A 21516-nucleotide genomic window follows, 5' to 3' on the forward strand; every position below is an offset into this window, starting at 1 on the left:
TATTGAAATATGAAAAAAGGAATTCCATTTTGCGTAAAACGCAGCGGTGTTACCTTTCAAAGCCACTCTGAGTTTTTCCAATTTAAGGACATGCATCATGTCACTGAGCCACATGGCAATCGAAGGGGACCTTGAAGACTTCCATACAAACAATATTCGACATCTTGCTACTAGAGATGTCAGTATAACTAATTTAATATTAGTGAGTGAGTGTTTATAGAGAAACCAAATATTCCAATGAAGGGACACATTTCTATCTTACTCCCCAAAACCTTTGATATTGTTTCAAAATAATTAACCCAAAATCTTTGTAGAGCTGAACAATAAAAATACATGTGACTAAGGTCACAAAGTGAAAATCCACATTTATCATTAACATCACTCACAGTGTTCGGGTATAATCTAGAAAGTTGCGATTTTGATCAATGTACTCTGTGCAATATCTTAAATTGAATCAGCTGTAGCCTAGCACAGGGTACACATCGTAGTACTCTATTGATTACCCTATCCCACCACTGGTCTGTGAATGTTGTAGCCAATTCACGTTCCCAATTTAGTCTGGATTTATCAAAGTTTTGTGTGTCTAATTCCATAAGTTTACAATAAACCTTGGATATCAGAGATTTTTCAAAGGGATCCAGATGCAGAATATCGTCCCAAGGGGGTCCATCGGATAGACAAATATAATTAGGAAAAAGGGAGGAAATACAATGTCTAAGTTGAAAATATCTAAACAAATGAGAGGGAGGTAGATTAAAGACTGAGGACAACTGGGAAAAGGAACAAAAAATTTGATCTTTGTAAAGATCACGAAAGCACTTTATGCCCTTATTGTTCCAGGTGAGAAACACGGAGTCATTTAATGTCGGAGGAAATAAGTGATTCTGTAATATGGGCAATGACAGGGATGGTGACAGATAATGAAAACACTTTCTAAACTGTACCCAAATGCGGAGAGTAGAAAGTACCAAATAATTATGTGTCTAGTTCGAGAGCTTGAGTGGTAAGGTTGAGGCTAACAAAGCTAATAGAGAGGAAGAAGATAAGGATTGTACTTCCAATTTTGACCACCACAAGTAAGGAGAATGAAGCCAGCACAATATTTTTTGAATATGTGCGGCCCAATAATAGTAACGAAAATTAGGCAGAGCGAGGCCTCCCTCAAATTTAAACTGATGTAACAGTGAATTACTAATCCTAGGGGTCTTATTGTCCCATATGAAATTGGTGACAAGCTGGTCCAGTGATTTAAAGAAACTTTTGGGTAAATACAGTGGGAGGGTTTGAAACAGAAAAAGGAATTTTGGCATAACATTCATCTTAATAACATTTATTCTGCCAATTAGGGATAAGGGAATATATCGCCATTTCTGTAGGTCCATTTTAAATTTATCCATCAGAGGGGAGCAATTGGTATTGAATAGAAAGGGAAAAGTGCGAGATATATGAACCCCTAAATACTTGAACCCATCTGGTGCAAGATTAAATGGAATTTGGGATTTGTCCAGTAGTAAAGCTAGTTAATTCAGAGCATAACTTTCACTCTTCTGCAGGTTAATTTTATAGTCTAAGAAAGTGCCAAAGTTATTTAAGAATGCGAAACTGTTTGGAAGGGATCTAACTGGGTCCGAAACGTAGAGCAGCAAATCATCTGCATACAGTGACAGTTATATTTCCATACCAAATCGAGAAATTCTCTGGAAATTTGGAAGAGCCTTTAAGGAGACAGACAAGGGTTCGATGGCCAAAGCGAAAAATAATGGGGACAAGGGGCAACCCTGTCTAGTCCCTCGAAAATATTCTGAGATGATACCATTGGCGTATATACTCACTCTTGGGGTTCGAACATTAAAGAAAAGATGCCAACCTTTAACAAAACCATTTTGGTCCTGTGATATTATGTCTGGAAGGACATTTTCTAAATGAAAAGCTAAGACTTTGGCCAAGATTTTGAGATATACATTTAAGAGAGATAAAGGTCTGTATGAGCAACATGTAGTGGGATCTTTTTTCAAAAGGACAGAAATGGATGCCTCCTGCTGTGTTGGAGGGAGGGAGCCTGATAACAAAGATTCCTCACACACAGATAAAAGCAGGGGAGCCACTTTATATTTTAATTTTTTTAAGAATTCTATTGGAAAACCATCAGAACTAAGTGCTTTATTGGTTGGCATGGAGCCTATGGAGCGAAATATCTCCTCCAAGGTCAAAGGGTAGTCAAGATCATCTGCAATAAGGGAATTTATGGAGGGAAGCCCCACATAATCAAAAAAAGGAGGACATCTCTGTATCATCAGTCAGAGATTCAGATTGATATAGTAAGGAATAGAATGTTTTAAAAGTGGAATTAATAAATAGGGGGTCAGAGGAGAGTGTGTCTTTACAGTCTGTGATGTGAGATATAGACCAGGATGTTATTTGTCTTTTTAACTGATGAGCTAAAAGTCTTGATGGTTTTTGCCCCTGTTCAAAATAAGTGCTACGCGTACGAAGAAACAACTTCTCAGCTTCAGCTGTAGTATTAAAGTCAAATTCAGTTTGTAACTCCAATCGTTTTAATAGCTGAGGTGATGGACTAGTTGATTTGAGTTCATCTACATTAGCAATTTCAGTGAGCTGACTTTGTAGTTTAAGCTTATGAGTTTTATTAAGATGGGCCGTATGCAATATTATTTGTCCTCGTAGGTAAGCTTTGAGTGATTCCCATAAAAGAGAGTAGGAGATGGAATCATTTTTGTTGAGGGCTATATACTCATCAATAGAAGAAGAAATAAAATAGTTAAAAGCATCGTCAGAAAGTAAGAGATGATTAAACTTCGAAAGAACTATGAACCTGTGACAATTTGGAAAAGTAATGTTAACAGCTACAGGGGCATTGTCTGAGATAACTATTGGATGATAGCTAATATTATTAACCTTTGAAATAAGAGAATTGTCAATAAAAAATTATCTATTGAATATCATTTGTGCGGATATGAATAAAAAGAAAGCACCTTGGCAGAGGGATTATAAAATCTCCAAGGGTCAACAAAACCGTTTTTTGACATAAAGTCAGCAATAGCTTGTGATGTTAAAGAGCAGGGCATTGAGCAAGAGTCTGATCTGTGAAGATTTGGGTCCATTGTGCAGTTTAAATTTCCTCCTAGTATTAAAAGGTGAGCGTGTAATGAGGGAATAGATTGGAGTAACTTGTGGGCAAATTCTGGGTTGTCAAAATTTGGAGCATAGATATTCACCAATATTACTTTGGTATTAGTTATGGTACCACGGGTGATCAGATATCTGCCATTCACATCTGAAAAAGTATATTCTAAGGTAAATTTGACCCCTCTCCTGATCAATATGGCCACTCCTCTAGTTTTGTAATTAAATGTTGAATGGAAAATGTGGTCAATCCAAGAGCATTTTAATATGTAGTGATGTTTATTCTGGAGATGCGTTTGCTGTAGGAATATAATATCAGCATTTAAATGTTTAAGGTGAGCAAATACTTTAGAGCGATTGGATTATTTATCCCTTTAACATTCCAGGTCAAAAAAATTAAGATTGGCACCAGGAGCAAATTTAGAATTATTTATTCAATTGAATGTATTTATACAGAAAAAGTAAGATGTAATAAAAGAACTGTGCTAGCTGATGAGGGGGGAGGGGGGATGTTAGGGAGGAAAGAAGGAAGGAAAGAAAAAAAAATCACAAAGAAAGAGAAAAAGTAACCAACCCACTTAAAACCCGTGCATGTCCCTCTAACCAGAACCTGAGGGACTGTGCAAATGCTCAAAAGTGAGCATAACTCCCAAATCAGGAGTTCCCGATAACTCAGCATGAACCCCACAAGTGATCCCGTGGAGCAAAAATATTTACGAGTTGAGTTTCCAATTAATGCAAATATAGATGTAGCCAGAGGTAGTGATACTGAGTATCCTGGTCGGTTATGAGAGGAGAGTGCCTAGCATATACATATTAAGGCATAAGTCCTGCAACAATTATAATAATAATAATAATAATAATACAGTATCTATATTAGAAACAGTGTTAGCAAATAAAATAATTATTACAAAAACAAACTGTAACTATTACAGAAGGTAATAGTGTCAATGAAATATTTATGGCCTTATCCAAATCAAAAGACCGCACAAGGAGATCAGAGACCGCAGGGCCCGTGAGACAAAACAACCCGTCCTCTGGAACTCCTATAATTCTGATGCTCTGACGGCGAGACCTGGACTCTAAGTCATCACATTTTGCATTCAGCGCAGTCACCTCCTTTTTTAAAGCATCCACCTCTGTCGGCAGAGCGAGGATATCATCAGAACAGGTGGAAAGGGCATGTTGCATATCCGAAACTGTAACTTTTAAAGTTGAAACCTCCGTTCTTTTGGCAGCTAGTTCACGAAACATTTCTTCTCGAATCTCTTGCAGCTCCACCCAAATCAACGATTTCAGCTCCTCCGGTACAGCTTGTACAATTCGTGATGTTAAAGTCACGTCATCCAACGAAGGGGACGGAGCTTTGCTCGCCGCTTTCAGGGGGGATGATGGACTTGAAGCCAAGGCAGTACCCTGGAGAGCAGGCCATATCAACGGCTGGGACGTCCCCGGTTCTTTAGACGATTTAGTGGCTTTTGGAGGCATAATAAGTTTCAAAAAACAACACTCTATTTACTTTAATCATATTACAGTGGCTGACAAGTAGGTTATTTCTTATATGACAAGAAAATAATTTTGTATTAAAAGACAAAATTAAAACTTTGCTCCACAGAGACTTCCCAACACACGTCTACTCCATGGGGAAACCCCCATAAGTTTTCTATGGGATTAAGGTCTGGAGACTGGCTAGGTCACTCCATGACCTGAATGTACTTCTTTTTGAGCCACTCCTTTGTTGCCTTGGCTGTATGTTTTGGATCATTGTCGTGCTGGAAGACCCAGCCATGACCCATTTTTAATGTCCTGGCGGAGGGAAGGAGGTTGTCACTCAGGATTTTACGGTACATGGCTCCATCAATTATCCCATTGATGCTGTGAAGTAGTCCTGTGCCTTTAGCAGAGAAACACCCCCAAAACAATGTTTCCACCTCCATGCTTGACAGTGGGGACGGTATTCTTTGTGTCATAGTTTAGGCTGATTTCTCACCTTCATCATGATCAAGGATTTTATGTAATTTTCTGGATTTTCTTTTAGATATTCTATCTCTCACTGTTGAAATAAACCTACCCTTAAAATGGTAGACTGTTCATAACTTTGTCAGTGGGCAAATTTACAAAATCAGCAAGGGATCAAATAATTATTACCTCCACTGTATTTTCTCTGTTGAGGTGGGCAGTCTTGGTGAAGCAAAATGGGTGTCTACAGCAGGAGGCTGTAGGTTTTAAAGCTGAAAGAGCTGCATGTGTCAGGGATCACGGAGCGGACTGACGGAAGCAGACTCACTCGCTAAAACACAGTACTTTAACACAGTAGAGTTAATAACGAAAAATAACTAAACAAAGAGACTTTTACAGAAGGAAAACAAACGGGGAGCCAAGCAGGCTAAACTAGACACGGGGAGCTAAACAAGGCAAATGGGACAGACAGACTAAAGAACGAAACAACGACAAAGGAAAACGAAATGACAACGTGGAAAACACTAACGGAGAAACTGCAGCGACAGACAGACTAGATAACATGACCGACTGGACATATTACAGAGGAGAAAGACTCCACACACAGTATTATTTCAAATCAAAGAAAGCTTTATAAAAAAGGAATAATAATTATTTGACACATAGCATAATAATTAAATCTTAACCACGGGATCAATGGAGGTGAAACCCATCTTCTGGCTTAATAACCAGCTAGGCTATATGACTTATAACTAATGTGTTGCTATATGAAGTTAATTAATGTGTAACTTTGTCAAGAGACTTGATAAGACATCAGCTTCTGAAAATTATTTTTTTTTTTATGAGCAGGTCGATCACCGACGGGTACAGCAGTTCACGGGGTTTTGGCGGAAGGTCCGAGCTTGGCCCTCTTGGGTCCCGTGAGAGTTGTTGAGGATGGGTGGAAGCTCTGTGTCTTCCCTTTTTCGGAGCAATTCACTCTGAGGCCCCTCAGAGTGCTGTGACACCAGTTGGAGAGTTTCCCCTGACTCACTGTCCTGGTGATTTACTTCCGGGAGGAAGATGCGTCAAAATAAATGCTCTCTGTTTTTCTTCATTTGCAGAAGCGATGTCTGAAAGCCAATATCTACTGTTAATATTCTAATTTTCAACTAATCTCAGCGGTGGCTCTTATTCTGGCCAAAAATAAGTTTTCACCTGCTTTGATCAGCCTTAAAACGAGGCTTTGACTGGGCAATAAGAAAAAAACAAACATAAGATGAGACCCGATGACGGAGCTAGTCGACTGATCTCTGGCTCAACCACTGTTTTAAGCAATGCTAACTGACCCAAGGCATCCCTTGTTCGTTCGCATGAAGATTGGTCTCTTTAAGCATCTTCTTGAGAGTTGGCTCCGTCAGCTTCAGAGAAGAAAAATAGGAAAAACAAGCGCAAAGCAAAAAGGTAAAGAGCACAGAGGAAAAGAGAGAGCAAAAAGAGCGGGTCCCTGCTTTCTATGTGGTGCCCACTTGGGAGGTACTGGGTTTTGGGAGCACTTTGCTACTGGGTTTGGGGAGCACACGTGACCGTCTCAAGTTCCCCAGAAAAAAGGTTTCCTGGCTCCAGATAAAAGATTTTTGAGCTAATACAACATATATATTTGAGAATGAATACCTTGTATATACTTTGAATGCTAATATATTGAGAAAACTAATGCAATTACACCAACTATTCTAGCTATTCGAGATTAATTACCATTCTTTTAAATTGAGAAAGGAATCGGTTTTCATGATAGTACACTGATTCACGTTACTCGATTCATGTTTAGGATATATTCACCCTAGAACAGTGTATTGTCACAAGATTATACAATAATAATGATACTAATACATCTGACAATGCATAACTGGATTAAAGAAAAAGAAAACATATGTTCAAGGTGATTCTCTTTTGGGGAGAAAGAGAGAGAGAGGGAGAGAGAGAATGCTTCTGGTGGCATATGATTTCGAAAATGTCCACTTGGGGGCACTGTTGGTCCATGCTGGTCCCGCTGTGTTGAATTCTGATGTTCTGGGAACACCTTAGTGGCGGTCAGGCCATATGGCGATTTTCCCGATAAGATAAGAGTCCGACAGTCCGACGCAGAGGGTGATAAAATGCTCGGGGGTCCTGGGGTCTCCCCCCTGGGTAAGTTTTATAATCCAGTCCCCAAGGCTCAGGTGAGTGATATTTTGTTTTAATGATCATCATAAAGTTTGAAGAGGACCACTCAGTGTCATTCTGGGGGTCACTGAAAAGTGTTCTGCTTAGCCTTCTGGCTATCAGACATATGTGTGTGCGTGAGTGTATGTGTGTGTGTGCATAGTCTTTCAGCACACAAACTGTGGAATGTGGGGTCTTGATAAAAGAAAGTCAAAGTCTGAATCTTAGCGTTTTTTTAATTTCTTGATCTACATCCATCCTCCACTACAGTAAGATGTAGTTTACTGATGATTTAAGTAATTTCTCTGAAAGATTGTCACGCAGGCCCCTCAGGACTCCAGATCCCAGAATACACCAAACAGTCACATGGCGCCACACCGTTCTCACTCTCCGGAATTCTAATCATGAACACCTGTTTCTCTCAGTATATAAGCTCCACTAACTCACCAGTCTAGGCCGAGTATTGCGTGATCCATATCTGTATACACAGCTTTCTCTACATTCCTGTCTGTTCTTGGATTATCTCTGAAGTACTGTTTGTTTCCGGTATTCGACCCATCTGCCTGGCTTTTCGACTACTCTGTTGGATTATCTCTGAGGTACTGTTTGTTTCCGGCATTTGACCCGTGCTTGGTTTTGTTAACCCCTTGTGGATTGTGATCAATAAACTCTTTATACTGTTAACCGCAAGTGTCTGCCTCCTGTCCAGTCGTGAGAAAGATGAACATGAGGATATTTACAATGCTCAGCAGGTCCTGGAATAGAGCACGAGAAACTGAGATTCTATTTCAGCCCAATATTCCATGGGTTGGCTCATGGTGAAACCACAGGGGTGAGTGGTTTGTCATGTGCACCTTTTTATGCAGCCCTTCCCACGTTCATTCAAAGAACTTCTGCACTGTGGACCATGGTCCTGCTCGTGGACAGTGTGGACAACCTGATCCACAATGCCCTTGTTACAACTGTTACAAGCCCTCCTTTAAATCAGCTTAGTACAACAAGGATGAATTATTGTAGTCCCTCACAAAAAATGAACACTTTTCTGGTCAGAAATCATACTGATTGGAGCGGTTTTGGGGTTCAGTTGAATAGTTAAGCTGATGAGCTGGATGTCTTGAACTGACACCACTGAAATAAATATATAATGTATAATGTCTTCTTGTGCTACAAAAGATTCACCCCTCCCATACCCAGAGGAACTCTGTATCTCTGAAGTGACCTCTTGGGCGAGGGGATACTCCACAGTGAAAGAGAAGAGCAATCTTACCCTTTAGTGAGAGAGTGCCCTGCACAGTGCAGAACTCTCACAATCTCAAGAGACAAACGTCAACTCACAGTGGTGAGTGTAAACTAAGTTAGTTCTGGTACAGCATCAGTCCACCACGCCACACAGACCTGGTTCATGTGTCCAGGGGCACTTTATGCTGGGGAATTCATGACAATTCTAAGGGTCTGTGACAGGCCCAGTGGGGTAGCTGTGGCCTAATGGCTAGAGGAGTGTGCTTGGTACCGGAAGGTCACTGGCTTTGTCACCATGTCTGGAATATCTATGGCTGTAATGCCCTTGAGCAGGGCACCTAACCCCCAAACTGCTCACTGGGTGCCAAGCGTGGCTGCCCGCTGCTCTGGGTGTGTTCACTGCCGCTAATCACTAGTGTGAGAATGTTCACTGTAACAGACTGGTTGAATGCAGAGGTGAAATTTAATTGTATGATTGTAGTGTGATCATAAAGCATGTCGCTGTCATTGCACTGTGACCTACAGGGGGGTAAAGATGATTAGAACACTGCATACAGTGGTCCAAAGTAAAATATTTTCACGAGGCACAAAATCCCTGGTTGTGCCCCTGCACATACCACTACTGGCAAGTTGATGGTGGTCTCTTAGGACTGAGAACTTTTGCTCGGTTGGGTGCAAGGTCAAGGCCTTCACTTAAGGTCTGAGGTGCTCTCTTCCTCCAGATTGGAGTTTTTCTTGCCAGAGAAGTACTTACAAGTTTCAGAGTTCCTCTTGGTCCATTGTAAACGTGTTTTACAATAAATATTATTTAATTTATTTTTCAATTTTACGCAGATTTTATTGTAATTTATATTTAATCCTGGAATGAGCTAATAATGACTTGTTGTGCACGATACTTTGCCTGGACTACTGTAATGCCATGTTTAGTTTTGCCAGATTTATTGACATGTGCTTTAACTCACTGTGACATTACTGATTGGATGTAGCCAGAGAAGCAACATGCCTTCAAGTTTCAACTTGGATTGTGGCTTTGTACTTATATTATGGATTCAATAAAACTCTGGCAACATTATATTGAGCATTACAGTACTTGAATATAAAATAAAAACAAAACAAAAAATATATATATATATATAAAACTAATTACATATTACCTAAAATGAATTATATGTTTAATTACCGATAAAAGCAATTTAACATAACTTTGCATTAACTTTAAGAAAACACAATAATACTGTATAATACCATAATTTGTCTGTAAAAAAAGAAACATAATAATGTTTTATAGTACATGAACATTATTACTATTTTTTACTCATATTATGAGTGAAAAATACAGAAAACTAATTTGAAAATGATTTTATGTATAATTAGACTGACAGTAATGAAAGCAGTGCTGTTCTAAGGATGTAAATTGGACTGGAAAGATTGAAAAAAACATTTGTCCTTTAAGTAGGCTTGGGACTGGGTAGTAATGAAATGATTAATTCAGTTTTACAGCAAAAAGAAGTGATTGCCAGGTAATGAGTAGATAACTGAAGAGCAGGAAATGAAAGCCATGATTGTAGGGGCAGCTGGAGAAGTGTACATTTTAGGAATGTAATGAAATGCTTGAAACCCTATTGTGTTTTTTCTGATTTTAATTTGTTATTATTGGGTAAAGCTCCAGCAGCACTGCTTGGTTTGATCCACATGGTCCAGCACAACACACCACCACTAAATGGCAGTGCTGTACTGTGAATAATCCACCACCCAAATCATACTGCTTACAAATGCTGCCTGAGGCTCACAGACAGATCAAACTCAGAAATGCTGTATTTGCAAAGGTACACAATAACTCTGCCATGGTGTATATGACGTTGTACTAGCAAATGTAAGTAGGCAAAAGGGGGCGTTACAATTACACAATAACTGAGTAAAAAATGGGGTATTTTGTGTTATAACACCATCTAGGATTGCAGTGGCCCCACAATTTAATCATGACATCTGATCCTTTTTGGGAAAGCGTTTTTGAGTTATAGGTGTATATAGGTGTACATATATAGCATATGTTTGACTTGTGGAATACATGCTGGATCTTTGTTATTGGGACGGGCCTGTAAGCTACATAGTAATAAAAGTGCAACATTTTTTTAATACTTATTAAAGTTCAGGTCCTTGGGATTCAACTGATTCCACATATGTCCATGTTAGGTAAATATCCACATAGAAGTATAGGCTCAAATGTTTCTGTACGTGCATTAATGGCTGAGCCAAAAATATGGTAGGTTCTCACCAGCAGATGGCAGTCTAAAAGTTTTTAGACCATTGGTTAAAGTAATTTCTCACCAGCAGATGGCAGTCTAAGACTACACTGCAAGGTACAGCAGGTGTGAAATGACTCAGCCAAGGAAAATTACACTCCTTGGCCTGATGTGAACTTTGCTATAGGCCTAGACTGTGACGCCTAGAGATAAAATCTAATTTGACGAAATATAATTAGGACAAACTAATTTGCAATTTGGATCATTTAGCTCCGCCCAATTAGATTTTGAGCTAATTTGTAGAATTTGCAAAACCTACTTTTGTCAACAAGTCTGTACATTTCTGTCCAATTCTCTTGAGCTTTGTGCTAAAACATTTGCATGAATTTGACCCTAAGTAATTATCAAAAGAATGTTGAAATTTTTATTCAAGATGGCAGATATGCATATGAACCTCTTCAGCTTATTGCATGTTTTACTTGAACATCTATAATTCCTTCATATTTTACCCAAATAGGTTCAAATTTCTGATTCTATTTAGGGACATGATTTTAAAGGTAGCACATCAGAGATGGCATTACAATTCATATAGGGGTCACTGCTTAACTTGACACCTCATCAACACATTTACACAGAACAACCTAGTGTTAACTTTGATCTGAGTACATTAACTCTTTGGGATGTATTTAATGATCGTTTAAAGGCTTGGGCCTATTGCTTGAAAAATTGCCCATTATGCAAGAACCCCATTAATTGCCATTTGCGGCTATCTTATTATTTTTCTTTCAATACATTTAGAAAAGTATCAGAGTGAATGGGTAGTATATAGTGGAGATAATGGCACAATGTTAAACAATTTAAAGAATTAATCTTGCAAATAGAAATTAGTCTTTTATCTGTTTGATAAAAAGGACTGCACAGAACGAGAATATGATCAGACAGAGGGAAGAGTAGAGAATGAAGACTCAGAACGTGTAGAAATGTGGAACAATCCAAGTCAAGAGTATGTCCCTTGATATCAGTGGGAAAGTCTGGAAGGCAGAGGACATGAAAGCAGTAAAGGAGCAAGAAGAAATATTTTGTGTATTTACATCTGGGACATTTACATTGATAATAAGATTATCATTAAGTAACAAGTAAGTGGATATTAACTACCAAATGATAGGGATTCTGAAAATTTAGATAGAAGTGATGAGCTGGGTTTTGGTGAGCTGTGCATTTTGTAGGTGACATAGCCATAGGATGTGAAAGAATTATACTTCAGAGATGTTACATTTGTAAAATTACAACTATATTGCAAAAAATTGGAGGGAGTGTTTGGTTAAGGGCAAAGTATTGGTTGTTGGTATGGCTCATAAAAGAAGTAGAAGAAGAGAGATTTTGCAGAAGATGGAACATTTTTATAATATTAAACATTTAAACTCTATTTTTTAAAGTGTTGTTAGGGCTCCAACATGAACAGAGCCAAGTTTTACAACAGAATTTAGTGTTTCAATTATATTTTAAAATTCAATATGTATGAAGTTTGTTTATTTATTGTTATGTTAACTAATCTAAATAATTCTATGTTGGCTGTTGCAGTGCTGTGAAAAGAAAAAGCTGAAGGACATCTGTAAGGATGACCCTGAGACATGGCCATTTGTCTTCTACATGTCTACTGAGAAGGACAATATGCGTCTATTTGAGTCAGCCGCATATAGAGGCTGGTTCATACAAACGGAACGGCCCCAATCAATCTGCATGGGAAATCAGGCAGATCAACCCAAGGAAAACTTCTACTTCCTCATCTGTTACAACTGCACATCAAAGTGAGTCTATCTGTTTCCATAAAGCATAACGGATCAGTCATTTTCTGCCATGGTTATTCACATGATGTAACTGTCATTATACTGACACCTAGTGGCCTGGATGTGTCATAGATTCATGACAAAACTTTTTATATATGGCAAAGCCAATATGGGGGACCAGCTGTATGATCAATTCAGTTTGACTTTAAACAAAAAGATTCTTTATTTAATGTGAGTCACACTTTATAGAAACATAAAAACAAGGAATAAGTATATATTGATTGAGATTCTTTGCTATATGTTGCAATTTTATTACAAACAAAATTATTCTGAATCAGATTTCACATTACTCCTGTGCAGACAGTCATGAATGTTTATTTGTTTGCTATGACCAAAATTAAATTAGAGTTGTTTCCATTTATACATCATTAATGCTGATATCATTTTCATCATATGGTTTTTCTAGCTCCTGTAGTTTCTTGGCTTTCTAGTAGATCAAAACAGTGCATTATATATCAAGCTTCTTTTTTTTAATGCTGTTTCAAATAAGTTGAATGTGTTATGCAAGGAACAATTTCCTTCTTCAAAAGTACTGTATAATAACTGTGAAAAGCACTAGACATAACATGTTTTAGAATTTTAATGTACAAGATTTGAGCAAATATTATGCAAATAAATTTTAGAATTCTGATTTTGTATTTATGCTGCGTTATTTTAATTCTGATTGCATTTTAATATTTTTGTTTTGAATTCTTAGTATATATTACTATCTATATATTTTCACATGCATCGTTGCCATTATTAAAAAACATTAGAAGAGTGACACTAAGTGACATTAAGCGACATTAAGAAGAGCGACACATTTGCTAATAAATGTGAGCAGCAGTGGCTAGCCTAATGGCCAAAGAAGAGGGCTTGGGACTGAAAGGTTTTTGGTTCAATTCCTATGAACAGCAGGAAATTTAGTGTTGGTGGGATTGAAATTGCACATTTCATTTCACATTTCATTAAAAAATCAAATTTATTTTATGATGGAACAACCATTACACTGACATCTAGTAGCTTGGATGTGTCACCATTTTAAGCATGGTAGCACTTAAATGGGTGATTTTGATACTTCAACTAATGTGACTTCACTTTAAAGAAAAAATGTAAAAAAAAAAAAAAAAGAAAAAAATTTTGACTCTAAATATGGAGGATTGCTCTTTACATGAGCCACATATTTAGTCAGAAATGCTGCAGTATGTTCATGAAAATGGAATAGAGAGGGAATTATTTTTATACCAGTAGATTTTGGGCAATTATCACCACGGCCATCACCACTCCAAAAACAAACAGCCACACCATGACTGCCATGACTGGCTGCTCAGCAGGGATTGTCACTCTTTTGTCACTCTTTTTTCTTCAGGACACATTTGACACACAATAAGGCAAAAAGTCAAACTGTCCCAACAAATAACAAATAGTGATGGATTTTGCAGTCACAACTTACCACAACGGTCAAATTATTGTTGTTAACTTTTGCTGTGTTGTGAAGACAGGTGATGGAAAAGAATCTCCGCAGACACGGTTAAAAGTGTAAATACATCTTTATTTACCAAAACAGTGTCTTACGGGTTCTTAAGGATCCCGTGAGAGATAGTGTTCAATTCCGAGCTCAGATCATCTCCCCCGCTGGCTCGGACCCTTTCGTCTATATAGTTCTCTCCTTTCCAAATAAGGCAAACATAGAGGATAGTTTACATTTGCATGTTCTTAAGGGAGGGTGTAAAATTGCTAGTTTCCTGCTCTCTGACAGCTCATCCTAAACATCCCTCTCTGTAGCTCACAGACATAGAGCATATGGTTGAACATAAAAACACACTGAATATTCCTTCTGATTTAATATACCTCATAATTTCCTCCCTTCGAGACTGTTAAAGTCTCGAAAAATTTAAGCAGCCCATACATGTAAATGTCATAACAAATAAGTGATACCTTCCTACACACAATTTTAACATCACTTGCATTATGATGTAACAAAATTTCATGGAGTGTGAGGGTGAAAAAACCTGCCCGGCAGCCATCTTTCTTGAAAATCCTTCAAACATTTTAGACAGGAAAAATTCCCTCAACGATCCCTCTGCCTAGGCGATCACAAAATTGTACTCCAATCTAATTAAATTTATTCTATATGAGTAGGGAATTGACTTAAGTAAATGTATATGAAAATCTCAGAAAATAAAATCAAACCAATGTCCAAATTCAGGCTGGTCGACCCATCGGACCTTCCAGTGGACCTGTCCCTACCTGACACACCCCTTGGCCCTAACATCGATAAAACAAAAAAAAACTCTGAGATTTCAATACACTTACACAGATTACATTTCATCAGTCTATAAGTCTTCATAATAAACAGTTGTTACAATTTTTAATATCACTCATATAATGGTTTATCAATATCAATGATTACTAATAATAAACAATTCAATAGAAACATATGACATAATATTGTCTTTTCAGCAATTTTGTCTTCTGATGTGATGTTGATGACATATTGAGCTTCAGCAAGTCTTCACCATTCTTGTATCAAAGTCCTTCTGTTTTATTGTCCTCTTTTTGAGTTTTTGGATCCCTGTAGCATTTCAGGAATCTTGAACAACCATCCTCCCTTACAGTGATCTTCCCCCCTTTTTCTTTCTGGAAGAAAGAAACAACAGCTAGTATCTTTTGCAAAAATGACAGATGCAAATAAACATCAAATAAAACTTTAATAATAGTAATATTAATGGATTAATACGTTTTATAAGCTACAGTGTATACTTCATCCTACAATCTTTATACTTGATTACTAAATAATAAACCTAACAAAATAAAAGATAATGTCATAAGTGAATGGAAAAATATATAATAGTGGATATTCAAAATGGATATCTGTCTACCAGGTTGTTTTCCAACATTTCCTCCTCATGTTTGTCTGAGTTGGTTCTACTTAATAATGGCATCTGTACTTGATCTCCAGGCATTACAACTCCAACCCATTTCAAAATCATAGCTTTCGCACAAGTTAACAACAGTGTACAAAAACAAAACATTATACACACTGCTAAAAGAGCTGCTCCAAAAACTTGAGTCAACATTGCTCCTAGTGGTCCTAATTTCTCCAGTAACCAAGCGTTCACAGACCATCCAGCTCCTTTTGACGGACCAAACGCCTCCCTTATATGCTTCAATGCTTCTATAACACTAGTCATATTATCCGAATTATCCGGAATCAAAGTATAACAGGCATCCCCTGTTAGATTCAAAGCTACACATAAACCCCCTTGCTTAGCTAAAATGTAATCCAGAGCCATGTCATGTTTCAACAATGTTAATCTGTGACTTTTTTGAGTATTTGACAAATATTGAAACCCTCTTATTGTTTCATTAGCAAACCCTTGGAAAGTGTACGTAATATTATCTATATGATCTGCTAAAAATGTCACACCATACCATGGGAAAAATCCTATACCCCATTTTCTCCTATACTGATTCTCCAATGGTAGGCTTCCAAGTTATGAAACTGAGCCATTTCCCTTTTCTTTCTTCTCACAGAATTACCTTCAGAATTCCCTTCATCAGTTGCTTCAACTTTTTGGAGAGTATAAACCTCATAAGGAAGCTTTAATGTTGCCATATAACAGCCTGTCCACCCATATGGTAGAAATATGTATGCTTTATCTCCACAAACCCACCAAATATCTTTAAAATTTCCTATAGTCACATTTACAGGCAAAATGTCATACTGCACCATTAATGTTCTACTCAGTTTGCTATCTGGTGTATGAAAATTCACTTTAAACAAAACGTCCTTAGGTTTAGGCTCTTTAAAATTCATCTTATAACGAGCACAATCAGATATTCCCATAAACATCCCCTGTCCATTGTGAGTATCATTGGAACAAAAACAGTCTTTAGTCTCCACAGATTTTACTTCCATCGCATCAGGCCGTGCTGTCAGTATATTTTCATGCTGATTAAGGAAATTCACATATGGCAACTTCATCAACCAAGTACAATTTAATCTAGGTCTAAACAAATGCACTGATAAAGCCATTATTATATCTTCAGAGTTTTGCTGATATATTAACCACGATAAAGCATAAGATTGACACATAGCATGCAGTGGTTCTGGTACTGTCTCTAAAATTGATGGCCATGTGCTTGGTGATGGAACTTTCACCACACATGGACCAGTCAACATCGTACTCATTCTTACGGAATGGGTTATTTGCTGAAACCATAAATTTCTAGATGCCCATGGGTCTGTGATTTGTAACACTGAAGAATCAAATCCATATGCTTTCCATTTTGCTTCTCTTTTCTGTAATGCATGGTAATGGTCAGTCATTTCTTCAGATGTCCAGTCAAAATCAAAAAACTCTCTCTGCCCTTCTAAAGTGATTTTCTGAGTGGTTACTAAACCCTTTGAATCCATGTCTTCCATTGGATTTCTAGCTTCAAAAGTCACTTGACTGATATTCACTTCATGCTCCATATTTAACTCTGGACCCTGTGTTATGTTTATTTCCTTCTGCAATGGAAAGGACATTACTTCTGGAGTCTGGGTCACTTTTACAACATTATGTGATCTTGTTATTTTTCCCTTTTCAACAGTTGTGCTAGTTTCAGATGTACCCGAAGCAGAAGTCATCATTGGCAGTGTAGTACTATACATCTCTTTTAATGGCATATCTAAAGTAGTACAGATTTTAACAATCCGATTTTTCAAGACACGATTTTTTCACAAATCCCTTGACTTTGCGGATGGTACACAGCTCCCAGACGCTGTTTAATTCCCAATTTTTGCAAAATTAGTTTCACCGTTTTATCCACAAACTCTTTCCCATTATCTGAGGATATTCGATCTGGAAGTCCCCACCTGCTTATGACTTCTCTACACAAAAACTTGGCAACCGTTTGTGCGTCTTTACATTTAGTTTATGACCTTTTTCCTCATCTGGTGCACTAAGAAGAATATCATCCATGTATTGAATGACAGTACTTTTTAACTTCTGATCTACCCCAACTAAATCATCTTTCAATACTTTATTGAAAATGTGAGGACTATGTTTATATCCCTGTGGTAATCTCTTATACTCATAGAATTGTCCCTTGTAAGTAAACCCAAATAAACCCTGACTTTCTACACTTAGTGGAACACTAAGAAATGCACCACATAAATCTAATACTGTGAAATGCTTTGCATCCGGAGGAATTTGGGCTAACAAAACATGTGGATCTGGCACTTCTGCTGGAAAGTCTGCGACTACTTCATTTACTGCTCTCAAATCATGTACTAAATGATAAGAGTTATCTGGCTTCTACACAGGCAACAAAGGTGTATTACTCTGCGGATTCTGTGTTATCTTCAGAACATCTTCCTTCACAAGACCTTCAATTTGTGGTTCGATCCCTTTGATTGCTTCTTCATTCAAAGGATACTGAGGCTTCCACGGAGGTTTTGTTCCTGGTCGGAGTTCAACTTTCACTGGTTGAGCTGACTTCACAAATCCAATGTCAGTGCTATGTTGTGACCATAAACATTTTGGAACACATCGCAGCATTTCCTCCTTCAAAGAGTTTGAATCCATCTTCTTATTGTAAAGTGATTTATGTGTCATCCTGACGACTTGTGGCTGTCCTTGTCCTTGAGCAGTAATCATAATCTTAATAAATCGCTGATCTTCACTCCTCCAGATGGAAAGATTCTCTTTAAGCGGCCATCATTTCACCTATTTGTTTCTGCTCACAATCTTCAGACACCAGTAAAGTCACATGTGGTGCACTTTTTCCCATCTCAAACTCTTTATGCAAGTAATCATTTTTGTCTATCTTCATAGCAGCTCCTTGTGGTCCCAAAATTATGCAACATGAACGTAATTCAACTTGCTTTGGTTGATGACTCAGCCATTGTTCTCCATCTGATTGTTCAGCATCCTTAAAGTATTTCAGTGTACAATGAAATGGATACTCTGGATCGCTAAGATTTCCAATCCAAAATACTGAAGAAGCTTCAGTCTCTGTTTTCATCATCAGTTGATCAATCATTTCACTCGGCACTTCCACCAGGCAGTAGTCTGGTGTGCATTTTATTGTTCAGTTTGCACAAAGCATCTCTTCCCAAAAGTGCAATAGGTGTATGTTCTGATACCAGTATGGGTATTGTAGTCTTCAGATGTTTATAGCAGAGCTCAATTGGTTCTGTGAGAGGAATCAGCTGTTTTACTCCCTCAAACCCGATTGTCCGAATCATCTGACCAGACCTGGGAACGGTAACTTACTCTTCCATCCATCATCGCTTTCTTCATTCACTGTTTCATCAGAAATTCCATCTCTTGAGTCCTCTTTCCTTCTACTCACATCTCCTCTTTTTTCTACTTTAGCTAGCATTCGTCTGATGGCTGGGTCATATCCACCCATGGCCTCCTCCTGGTCACTCAGATCCTCATCTCCAATGGTCCTCCTTCTCATTCCCAGTTCACCTCTAGTCTGCAGACATCGAGTTTTCTTCTTGCTTTTGGAACTCGGATACAGTTTTATCGTTGTCTCTGCTTGTCCTGTTTCAATGATGCATTCATCTTCGTCTTCAATGTGATAATTTCCTCCTTGACTAATCACTGGAAGCTGAGGATAGGCTTTTTCACTTTTCACTTCCTTCTCATAAGGTGGTGGTGTCTTAACTGAGTCCACATGTGAAAAAGACACATTAACTTCTGCCATCTGTTTTTCGATTTTCTTCGTAAGTTGGTTAATCGCTTCTACACTTTTCTCCCTCTTGTCCTTCGCCGCCTTCATCAGTTTCTGACTCTCTTGTTCAAATAACTGGAGAATGCCAAGCTCTATTCCTCTTTTTTCCTTTCGCTTTTCTCCTTGACGCCCTTTCCTCTGTCCTTCTTTATATGTTGATACAAGTACCTCTATTGTTTTAATTACATCTGGGTTAAGTGTCCCCTCTACCGGCCATGGTTGGTCTATGTCAGGCCATCGCTTATAAAATTTTTCTGATATTCTTGCAATGCCTTTTATTAAAGGATTATTTTTCTTAACTATATCAACAGGAGTAACCCCTTTTGAAACATTAGTGCCCATTTTTGGCATAATAATGACAAAATATGTTCCCAACTTATACTTATTAATTATTTCTCTCCCTTTTTTCCTCTGTTTATAGGCCACTATATTACCACAATCAATAAAAATTAATCCCCAATTGAATTTGCCAACTTCAGAGAAATCAAACCTTAATATGCAATACAATTCACACCACTAAATCCCCTTTACTAAGTGATATAACTACTAAGTGCACCATAAACCTAGATTTATTAAACATTCAATAACTACCTTGTAATTAAAGAATATACAAACTTATATAAGACTCAACAAGCACTTCTAAATATGATTATCACTAAATATTTGCAACCCCATACACTTATAGCAAAGCTTAAATAAAAAAAAACCCTTTACAAATAATAATTTTTCTTCATAAACCTCGTTGTTAATTCTTTATAATCAAATTATTACCTTAAAAATGAACAACCTGTTGCCAAGCTTTCTTGGAAGAAGTCTATGTCATGTACTATAGCACCAATAATGGACTAAATGCAAATAGATAAACAAATCAATGAATTTCCAATTATTACTTTTTAATAATGAGACCCATTAATGATTTAATCTAAATGTGTCAATGCAGGTGTTTGTGAAAGAAGTTTGTGGATAAAATGACTGGCCTTTGTGCAGTCTGCTCTGTTCTGGGCATATTCGACCCCCCTCTTTTCCTCCTGGTCCTCTTCTCACCGTCTCCTCACAGATGAGAGAACTCACACACATACACACACACCCCACAGGATAAAAAGACAAATAGAAATTTAATACATTCAGCTTACTTCTTAGTAATTAAACATTCAATATGCTTATTTGTATTTTATTTACCAACATTTAGTTCATTCATAACATTTTTACCCTTCATTCAATATTGTAAACACCTCCAACAAATCTCTTCATTGGCTTGAAGCCTAAACAACCTTAATCTCAACCCCCCTAAAAAGGGTCTAAAGTGATTGATGGCAATAAGTTCATCCTTAATGCAGCTCCCTTTTACATCTGGTTCGGCTTAACCAGTTTAACATAAACATTTCACATACTATTCTATGACCACATGATAGTAAATTTCCAACCCTGCATCTTGGTTCCTAAGATGTATATATTAAGATAAGATTAATGTACTATGTTGTAATCTTCACATATAAACATCGCAGTGGTATGTTTAAACCCCAGAAAGCACCAATGCCAAACACTGAGAGTTATCCAATATTCACACATTGGCAGTATTTTTCATTTATCAGTTGGCAGCTTAAAATTTCTTCACACAAAGCAACAGCACCTCACAGAGATCCAAACCCCATGTATGTATCTCAATTTCATCAAACTATTGCATTCCAAGAGAACACAAACAAATTACTCCTCCACCAATTCACTCTCACACACTATGTTAAATTAATCCTCTATTCCCTTTTAGTTTAGATCATAAGCACAACACCCATAAAAAAATTCAGTTCAAACGCACCCATTCTCAGGAGCTCCAAACCCCTGCACAGCACTATACATCAATATTTTCTAATTTGCCCAATAACTAATTGTTTCTATTTAAATCAAATCAACGTGGCTTTTATCAGTACGTCACAAATCAAAGTCCTGCCATTTCTCTCTTTTTCAAGAGTGAACTTTAGGCCTTACACAATTGCAGAAAGAGACCCCCCTTGCAAAGCATAAGATTTCAAAAATTCAATAAAATGAGAGGAACTAGACCCATGATCCCTTTTTTCTCTCAATAAAAGCCATCATATGGAGATTTCAAAATTTTTCTCCTTTCCCCAATAACAATTTTCCCTTTAGTTTCCCATGATTAAACCTTAGTTTCCCCAATGTACCCTATTAATTACTCA

At 37.5% G+C, this 21516-nt stretch overlaps 1 protein-coding gene across 1 annotated transcript in view; it reads left to right on the forward strand.

Moving 5' to 3' along the window:
* LOC136677481 (uncharacterized) overlaps positions 1-13077 on the forward strand; it is a 219927-nt gene extending 206850 nt beyond the window's left edge. The window contains exon 7 of the mRNA XM_066655040.1: positions 12348-13077. Coding sequence (XP_066511137.1) covers positions 12348-12578 — 231 coding nt within the window. The 3' untranslated portion in view covers positions 12579-13077. The remainder of the gene's footprint in view (positions 1-12347) is intronic.
* The last annotated feature ends 8439 nt before the right edge of the window (positions 13078-21516 follow it).

This window comes from Hoplias malabaricus, chromosome X2 (genome assembly GCF_029633855.1).
Source record: "Hoplias malabaricus isolate fHopMal1 chromosome X2, fHopMal1.hap1, whole genome shotgun sequence".
Classification (NCBI taxonomy): Eukaryota; Metazoa; Chordata; class Actinopteri; order Characiformes; family Erythrinidae; genus Hoplias; species Hoplias malabaricus.